Source organism: Pipra filicauda, unplaced genomic scaffold, assembly GCF_003945595.2.
Source record: "Pipra filicauda isolate LSUMZ 115617 unplaced genomic scaffold, ASM394559v2 scaffold238_size1193820_pilon, whole genome shotgun sequence".
Lineage (NCBI taxonomy): Eukaryota > Metazoa > Chordata > Aves > Passeriformes > Pipridae > Pipra > Pipra filicauda.
Window position 1 is genome coordinate 340,600 of NW_024104352.1, and position 9,875 is coordinate 350,474.

Below are 9,875 nucleotides of genomic sequence, written 5' to 3' on the forward strand. Positions count from 1 at the left end.
TTTCCTGGGAAAGGGAGCCTAGATGAAACTGTCTAGGGCTCTGTTCAGTTATATCTTGAAAACTGCCAGTGATGGGGACGCTACCACATCCCTGGGGAGGTTGTTCCAGTAAATGATTCTTCTTACTGCAAAAAATGCCTTACGTTGAGATGAAAGATGCAAAATTCATTGCTGGAAGAATGAAAGATGGAGAGCCCTTCACCAGAAGGAGGCTGCTTCATTCTCTCAGTGTCATAAAGCCCGGATTTTCTAGAGGATTTGTGTCAGAGAATAGTGCTGCTGTGTGCCACAGGCAACTGATGGCTCAGTTTGATTCACCTCCCAACATGTCTACAAAAGAAGGGTGTTTAGACCCAGCCTTAGTACCCTAGTCTGGGAGAGTCACTACAGCCGAAGTAAACCCTTCTAGAATGAATTCTTGAAGAACTACTGTTTCGTCTTTGAAAGCAAGTGGACTTGGAGTCAAAACAGTAATTGCCCCAGTCTGTAAAAGCCAGGAAGTCTCTTACATACTACTTTGAATTTGTGGAGTTTTGCAACATAAAACACTAATTACTGTCATCAGAGCTGATCCAATTCATTTATTTTGCCATGAGATGTCTGTTTCTTATACAAGCTACCAGAAGTACTGCAGAAAATTAAAGTCTTGACATCCATGAATGTCAGGTCAAACCCACATACTATGGGATTTTCCAGTAGCATTGTGATAGCTTTTCTAAGAGTTATCTTACTCGGGTAAAAAATGAGACCAATCCTAAGGCTTTAAAATGCATATTTTAATATATTTTTAAAAAATATTAGTGTATTTACATAATTTTCTCACTTTAAAAATATTTTATACTTGCATATTTTTAAAAAAAGTTCAGCAAGATGATTACATCACACAGATATGAAAGAACATTCACTGTAGCTATGGGCAATTAAAAAATACAGCACAGAAACACATACCATTGCAGTAACAGTAAGTGAGTGCACATTTTTAAGTTGCTAGCTTCCACAAATAGTTCTTCCCGTAGAAATTGCTTAGTCTGTGTCAGTAACTTCTAACCGCTTTTATATTGGAATTTGCATTCCTTTTTTTCTTCATAAAAATCTCCCCCTTTGGCTTATACAAGGATTGCAATAAAATGCATTACAGTAGTATTTCATTTACAAAACAAATGACATAAAAACTCGTTTCTTAACCCATTGGATTGTATTTCGCTAAAACAATGTCCTTTCATGGAGATTCAAGAGAGATTCCAAGAGCTGTCTGGATGTGGAAAATTATCTCAATCCTGCCTGGAAAGGTAGACTTGAATTGCTGCATGATGTTGTGTGGATTCCTCTTAGGAGGGATCTCATTTTCAGGTTTGGTAATTAGGATAGCATGTTAAACATTGTATTTAGTCAAAATAAATACAAATAAATTAAAAACAAATCATGGAAGGAAATTATTTTCTTGTTGACATGTCTTGGAGGAAGGCTGAGAAGTGAAGGTTGTGGCAATACCTAGATTACACATAAATGGCAGGTCCTTTTACTTCAGTAGTACTCTCTGAGCAAGGAGAAAACAGCTATGAACAGGGCTGTAATTTTGGAGAAAGATAGTAGTGATCTTCTTTCAAACTTTGTTAGGAAGCCATTTTCCTGTGGAAAAGAAAAAGCAGTTAGGGACAGCTTAAAAACATGTAGGAAAACCGCACCACCCTGTGCTAGTGTCAGATTAACAGGGTGCTACAGCATTATGAGTAGAGGGACAGCTTTTGAGAGCTCTACCTCCAAAAGATGAATAAGGCTTTAAAAACTATAGCTGAAAATAGCTGCACCTCACTAAATGTTTGTTTTATCTCTAAGTCAAGACTGTGCCCTCCCTGTGTAAATAGAAAACTGACATGAACTCTATCACCTGAGCCCACATCTTCCAGGGAGATACAAGTACTATGTTTCTGATGTAGTAATATACTTAGAAATATCTTCCTTTAAGCCTCCTTATTCTACTATGATGAGCCACCTATTATGACAGAATGTTGCCAGAAGTTGATACTTCTCTTGAATAAAATTGACTTTATTTGAAAGAGATGGAAAGAGAAGCCTGCACAATAAATCTGGTGCACCAAGGGACCCTGAGCCACTATCACTTCTTTTTTACAGCTACAGACAGAGAAGGATTAAAACAAGCAGAAAAACAAAAGGAAAAGCAAGACACTAGAAAATAAATCCGGGGGAAAAATTAATAGCAAATAGGAGATATGAGAGAAGTGGGATGAGAGGAGGTGGAAAGAGAAAGTGACATTTACATATAAGTAAAGGAAAAAAGTACCAAGGAAATAACTGACACTTGTGTCATAGATTCTCAGATTCCCCTAACTGCAAAAGAAAAAAGTATTGGTCTGATGAAACTCTGCAAAAGCAAAAGGGCTCTTCCCTCCACTGGCAGAAGGTAATTTCAGCAGCTGGGCAAAATAATCCACTTATTGACAAGTGTTTTTCTCAGCATTGACCATTGATAAATGGAAGTCCTAGGATTATTTCACTCCAAACAATAAAGATTTAACCCCAATTGTACTTAACTGGACCTTGGTTCTAAGTAAAACTGATTTGGGGGATTAAATAATGGCTTTGTTGAAATCCACAGCAAAAGTACTGACTTGATTTGTGAGGAACACACCTGTTCACTCTTCCCTTTAACTGAACCCCAGTATTTTCGGACCGACTCCTCTATTGCCATACTGACCTTAGGATACCACTTAATTTTAGATTTAATAATGGAAATTTCATAGTTTCCCTAGTTTAACATGCTTTGAGCAGAAGGCTGGACCAAATGATTTTCTAAGGTCCCTCTCAGCTTGAATTATGGTATGATCCTATGATGAAAGATCAGAAAGTGCCTTTTAAAGAGCAAGTTTTCTTTTAGCTTTGTTCTGTTTAAAGCAGAAGTGAAGCTCTCACTGTAAGTCTCAATGAGACATTCCAGACATAAAACGTTAAACTACCAAATGAAACCCTGAATAAAATGTTTCTGACAGTGGCTATAAAAATATTTTCCCTTAATTAAATGCAATCTCCTAATCAAGACTTTGGTGGAAAGTGAGAAACTCACCCAGCCACCGTTCGCATCTATCCATTCGGCTTTGTGGTTTATGATGTACTCTGTGATGAAATAGGAGATCTGCTCCTTCTCCTCTGCAGTCAGCTGAACTCCATGCTCCTGAAGCTTCTTAGTGAGAAGACCTCCAAATGTGAATATGGTCATAATTCGTCCCCAGTTAGTATTTCCATCAGCAAACTTTTCTTCCATGACACCATTGAAAATTCTCTTGGCAACAGCTACAGAGGTGATATCAATCCTGTCCAAGAGTGGTCTGAGAGCCTCCTCGGTTTGATCTTGCAGAGAAGATGCAATGCTTCGCAAGACATGAGCAACCCTGGTTTGGGCTGGTCCGAGGTGTGATTCCTGGAGCACATATTGCAGATAATCTTGGGCTAAGTAATAAACGTAATAGAACTCAGCAGTTTCCATTCAATGGGAAATGCAGAGAGCAGTGCACAGCTCTTAATCAGGGTTGGTAATGAGCAGCCACAGGACATGCAGACGACTTTTTATCGTCTGCTTTTGATGGAATCTTTCTGCTTTTACCACAGAATTTCCTGTAAGAGGTATGACTTAATGGTGTGGGTTGGGGAATATGTCACAGAGGAAATGAAAGAAAAAGTTGTCTGCTCAAAGGGCATAAAATATGTCTTCTTGAGTGATTTACTATTTCTTTAAATAGTGTGATTCCACAACTAAAATCTACCAGATTTTACCAGATTCTTTAGTAGTATAAATTGGCATTTCTTAGGGACTTTTGCTATGTACCACTAGCAGAGGTTAGGAGTTTGGCTTTTAAAAAATGCCTAAAAAGTGCATGCTGTTGGACTATGCAGCCCCCCTTCCAGCACCCCCATCTTCCCCCACTCTAATGTCCTCTCTGCTAGGGTTAAGGCTGCAATCTGTATTGCAGGTTTGTGGGTTATTTCTGGTCACAACTTTTTGAAGAAACTGATAGATAGACATTTCCAACAGGATTGAAGAATGGATAAACTTTCTTCATCACTCAAGGTGTTTTACATAACTGCAAAAAGTGGGAGTACAACAGTGGTACAGGGTTGGATGGACAAAGGGAAAAGCCAGCTTTATAGCATTATCCTCTATTCCAGACTTTCCCACACTCTCTCTGTGAGTGCTCTTCAAGGTCCTTCTTTGAAGATTTGAATGGGTAGCTTCAAAGATTTCTTTCCCCCATGGGGAGTTCTGCTGTAAAAGACATTATTAGTATAAAAGACAATGCTAATGCAGTCAGCATGTTGGAATATGGGATGGAAAACATAGGGCCAAGCCAGTGATGTGTGAATCCACCTGAATCTTTCAGGACAGGTAACAAAGAGGTATCATGATATCTACAGTTGTTCTTAGATTCAAATTTTCTGTCAAGCCATTATTTTTAGGAGAAGAGGCAGGGGTATCTAGCCAGCTTTTTCCTTACAAACCTTTCTGCTGAGGCAGCCTGATCTTGCTAAAGGGTCAGTACGTGTCTGTAGAGAACCCCACCCCATTGCAAAGGCTTCAGAGCAGCAAACAGTTTGAAGTTTGATGTCTGGAGACCCCTCTCTTTTTCCATCCCCTTTTGTTTATCCCTCTACTTCTTCCCCACCTCTCATTCACTCCTCTTCCTTCTCTGAAAGCAAAAGGTACTTCCAGCCCCCCACACAAACAGCTTTACTTTGCCCCAGGAGTGGCTGTGAGCCTGTTTCTAGTCTGGGCACTCCCTAATGCTCAGATCTGTGGAAGAGGAGCAAAGCCACATGCCTGGTGGCCACCTCAGGGCTCCAGTCTCAGCTGTCAGGGTATCACTGGCACCAAATTACACTGGGGCAAAGTATGTCTGGACTGTGATACAGCTCTGGTGTCAATACCTTGCTAATCCTAGATAGCCCCACAAAATGCGTGTGCTGCTCCTCTGACATCAGTTTTTGCAGAAACCCATTGGGTAGACCAGAGTAGTTTCCGTTTCCTCATCAGGTTTTTTCTTCTATATGTGGTGAGTCTGGCCGAGAATGACACAGTACAGTCTTCCATGCACAGTGGGGTTTGAAACCTCAAGCTGTCGCCAACACAGCACAGCATCAATCACTTCAGTGATGCAGGAAAATAGTTCCCTTACTTTCTGCTGGAGGCAAAGAAAGAGAAGGCTTGGTTCAGTGTTCACTTTTGGAAGGGAGTGGTTTTAGGAGGGCAGTGCGAGCTGGAAAACTCTCACGTTAGATATTGCCTCCAGGGAAGGATGTGATGCCAGGACTGGGAACGGGCTGGGAATGGAAAGCTTGATCTCCACTCTTTCAAGCATGCACGTTCTTACCAAAGCTCATTTTGAAAGTTCAGAGGTGTCCTCTATCCAATACCTGCAGCTGCTGCTTTGGCAGAGCTGTTAGGCTGACTTTGCCTTTGTTATGTTCAGTGATTTCAGCAAACTGCCAGCATTTTATGAGGAAAGCAAACAAATAAACAAAAAAAAGATGTGACAGTCCCTAACTCTTCCCAGCTGGGCAGGAATTTCTGGGGCACTGCTCTACACAGCCAGTTTCCCTCATCAGATAGTTGCAAACAGGGCTGAGAGAGGTACTCAAGCAGATGTGACAAGAATCTTTCTATACAGCACAGTTTGTGAAGTTACAGATCACTCCTGACTTTCTTAGTAATTGATTAATGAAAAGCTTTTTGTACCCTTTGAGAATATAAGTAATAATTGAATATGAGAACAGTGAACAATACTTAAGGAGACCAGTTTTGTTTTCTTCACTGTCAACAGTGGCAGAGCACAGGCAGAAGCAGGTATTTCTTCATTAGTGGAGCATTTAGAATTCTGAGGAGGTGATGAAATAAGACTATGAATATGTCACCATTATTGAAAGAAATCAGTGTTGATACCTTGGCAATTTTGGTGCAAATGCTGCTAGAGTCTCTTGATCTCTTAAAGCACTGTGAGGTGAAGCTCAGGGCTCAGCTCCCAGAAGAGGGTGGCAGTTCTAAACAGACATCTCTAACAGCAAGCTGTGACACTGGTGACTAGAGCTCAGGATGGAGCTGTTGAAAATGCCCCAGGTCTCTCTCCTTCAGTGTTAGACACATTTCCTTTTCAATAGCATACACCAGAGGGTGCAGTTCCAAGTGTTGGATGTTCAGTAGCAGTGACAGTTTATATATTTATACACACAAAAAGTCAGACCAGAGTGTGCAGCCCCATATCCCCAAGCAATAATGGTCAACTCTGAACACTCTAAGAAATCAGCTTTGGGATCTCTTGCCTGTATCATGCCACTTGAGTGCTCTGATTCTCATTTTCTACATTAGGCAGTGCCTTCCTTTCTTCTACCAGACTTTACTCATATTTTGTAGATGTAAGAGAATACCTCTAATTTAATGAAACTCTACTTTTCTTCCTACCTGCTCTGTCTCCCCGGTGCTGCATAGACTGCATTCTCAGACACTGCACTGCTCCTCTTTGCTGAATATACTTTAAGTGTTAAGTGTTAATAAAAGGCTTGAAATAGAAACCAGGTTGACATGGAAGCTCAAATGCAAACCCTCCCCTCACTACTTGGCAATAGGAAGGGGCTTTAATTTAAATCTATGCTCTGTGGATTTGACTATACATCCTATCCTAACCTGAAAAAGGCTTATTTTTCCAGAACAGATGGGGACTGAGTTGACAGATCCTCATAAAATTGACTTGTGAGAGACGATGTTATCGCATTCGAGACAAAACCAAGCCAAATGACAAAAGCTTTGTTGAGCTATTCATGCTGCATCTGCCTTGCCAGAGTTGTTCCAGTTCCAGGTGATTGTGGGAACTGTGATCTTTGTCTGGAGGAACAGTCTGAGGCCCTGAGAAAATTATTGCAGGGGGTTTTTTCTGCTTTTCTTCCCTTTTTGATGTCCAAATGGGGGCGATTTATTTTTTGTGCGGTATTGGATTTCATTGCAGAAGAACGGCTTTCACGTGTAGCTTTCCAGCTGTCCTGCACAACCCTGATATGAGACTTCGTGAGGCTTTGGTGGCTTTTATTTCCCGTGTATTTTGCTGTGAACGGGACTAAGCTGGCAGCCTGAGCCCCGGGCTCGCTGGTGCTCGCAGAGGCGCGGTAGCCCAGTGGAGTGCTGACATCTAGTCGCAGCCGGCCGCGCTGCAGCAGGGAGGGAGCGGCGCATCCCTGGAGCTCCCCAACACCTTCCATCCTGTGCTCCGGGGTTCTGTGTGCAGCAACGAGCTGAAGTACGGTAATATTGGGACTCAGCTCTGTTAATGATCTAAATTAATAAATGATACTGTGTTTCCAGGAGAAAGCCAGCCGTGTCCTGGGCTGCATCCAAAGCAGTGTGGGCAGCAGATGGAGGCAGGGGATTCTCCCCCTCTGCTCCGCTCTGGTGAGACCCCACGTGCAGTGCTGCATCCAGCCCTGGCATCCCCAGCACAGGAAGGGCATCGACCTTTTGGAGCAAGTCCAGAGGAGGCCACCAAGTTGATTAAATAGATGGAGCACGTCTCTTATGAGGAAAGGCTGAGAGAATTTGGATTGCTCAGCCTGGAAAAGAGAAGGCTTTGGGGTGACCTAATTGCAGCTTTCCAGTGCCTGAAGGGAGCCGACAAGAAAGATGAAGCGGTACTATTTACAAGGACCTGGAGTGACAGGACAAGGGAGAATGGCTTCAAATTGAATGAGGGTAGGTTTAGATTAGATATGAGGAAAAAATTCTTCCCTGTGAGGGTGGTGAGGCACTGGAATGGGTTGCCCAGAGAAACTGTGGATGCCCCATCCCTGGCAGTGTTCCAGGCCAGATTAAGATGCTCTGAGCAACCTGGTCTAGTGGAAGATGTCCCTGCCAATGGCAGGAGGGTTGAAACTGGATGATCTTTAAGGTTCCTTCCAACCCAGGCCATTCTGATTGTGAGTCTATGAATTCTGTCAGCTGGGAAGCACCAAAGCTTCCTGTCCAAAGTTTGGGAGCAGTTCATTTTAAAACCCTTCAGACCTTCTCCTAATGTTTCTAGGATAGAAACAAAGTATCAAGATCCTGGATCTCAAATTCTGTGCCAATTGAAACAGAGACTTTGACCCAGCTTACATTCTGTGTGTCAGAGATGCACTGAAGACAAGCTCCAGGAAGAATGGGAGGATGCAGCTGGTTTTTCATCTGCTGAGCCAACTGAGACATTCTGGGATAATTGGAAAGCCAAAGTGGTCCCCAACATACACTACAGCAAGTTGCTACTCCAGCTTACTGTTGAACTGTGGTGCTGTCGAATAACTGAAGGCTGAGTATTATGACATAAGGTCTGTCTGCTCCCAAAATGCCCCACAGCAAAGGCTGGGAGGATGGATCAACAGAGATGCACACTGTGGTTCTCCATTGCTCAAGCATGAGAATTCCCCTTGTGACTCCTCTGTAGCACTCCAGAGACATGAGGGGACTGTAGGAATGGCCAGGTTTTGCTGTGTTACTCAGGGCTCAGCTGCTGCCTCGCCACTTCCGCTGGTAACTGATTCCAAGTCAGAACCTGTTTTCTTCTGGATCCCAGGTTCTGTCATCATTATGAGTCAAGGAGGCAGCCAAATACTCTGCTCCACTATGTACGTGTCATCATGTGCATATGTGCAGACACATGTTCTGCATTCTCATAAGCCTTTCCAAATGTTTATCTGGAATTAGGAGAATTTGAACAAATAGTCATAGTTGTCAGCAGTGAGCCACAGAAACATAAGGGTCCCTAAGCTTCCCAAACAATGGAGCATGAACAACTAAAGTCTTGGTAGAAGCTTAGCAAGATCTTGCAGATGCCAGCAGAAACACTGAAGTCAGCTTCCTGGCTGAAAGTACTTGCTCCCAGAAGGAGGGAAAAAAATATGCTTGTGAGTATTCATGAAATAAGAAGTCAAGAACTTGTGCCTCAAGATGATAACTAAAACTTTGTGTGTCCCTTGAACCCACAAGTCAAGGGTGGTCTGGAGTTTTGCTTCATCCTCCTATAGCAGGTGCAACATGAACACTTGCACGGTCCATTTGTGATTGATCTGCAGCTTTGTTTCAGAGCTGTGTCTTCCAAAGACATAATGCTGCCAGGAGAGACAGGCATTCAACATTGGTGATACATTGGTATCACGTTGGTGATACTCAAAATGCCGTGAGACAGCATTTTAGTGACATATCTGAGCCTTACTTAGCATACAGAGAGTCCCACTGGATGACAGTTCCAAAATATGAGCAAGATTTAGGTAAAGAGTTTCCACTGAGCATGGATAAAATATAGGTGCCCAGTTCCTTTTGGTGCCTTCTGGGGAAAAAAAAAAAAAAGTAGCTATTCATTAAAACTACTAACAGTTTAAAGTTAGGCATGCTTTTAAATTCTTTGCTATTCGATTTTCCAATAGAAATTTATGTATCTCATGTTTTTGAAATAAATCACTAAAATTCAAGCTCACTTTACCAGCTACAAGTTACCTGGGTGCCTTGGAGCTTTCCTGTCCTCTACATCAGCCCTCCCAGGAGTGTGCTTGCTTCTGTGCTTTTCCCTTTTAAATCAGCTCTGCACCTGCTCATGTACTTTTCCCTTATTTAAGTCAAAGCTGCATCTGCTCCTGGTACTACTAGTAACCTTTGCCCTGGGTCAAGTGTTAGTGATTCATAGATTAAACATCTTTCCTTTAGAAGATAATGTATTCTTTTAATAAATCATTTCATCCCCCCCCCCCTTTTTCCATATCCCCTCTGTTGATGACCCTGTGAAAGAAGTTTGTAGAAACACTAGTATTTCTACTATAAATCTCTCTTCATGGAGGTTCATAACTCATCTTTG

General features: G+C 42.2%; 1 protein-coding gene across 1 annotated transcript; it reads right to left on the reverse strand.

The window, feature by feature from the left end:
- Positions 1-975: 975 nt before the first annotated feature.
- Positions 976-8,283, reverse strand: BCL2A1 (BCL2 related protein A1). The gene is made up of 4 exons (XM_027746184.2): positions 8,147-8,283; positions 5,795-5,885; positions 3,083-3,465; positions 976-1,629 (listed from the first exon to the last, which is right to left on the reverse strand). Exons 1-4 carry the CDS (start codon positions 8,234-8,236, stop codon positions 1,525-1,527), a joined length of 669 nt encoding a protein of 222 aa, XP_027601985.1. The 5' UTR covers positions 8,237-8,283; the 3' UTR covers positions 976-1,524.
- Between the last annotated feature and the right edge of the window lie 1,592 nt (positions 8,284-9,875).

Excerpts from the sequence above, each read along its gene's own strand:
- BCL2A1 (XM_027746184.2), bottom strand. The coding sequence starts at position 8,236 with ATGTCTCAGTTGGCTCAGCAGATGAAAAACCAGCTGCATCCTCCCATT. Across the intron at positions 5,886-8,146 it reads GCATCTCTGACACACAGAAT|AATTCTAAATGCTCCACTAA; the intron begins GTAAGCTGGGTC and ends TCACCTCCTCAG. Across the intron at positions 1,630-3,082 it reads TAGATGCGAACGGTGGCTGG|GAAAATGGCTTCCTAACAAA; the intron begins GTGAGTTTCTCA and ends TCTTTTCCACAG.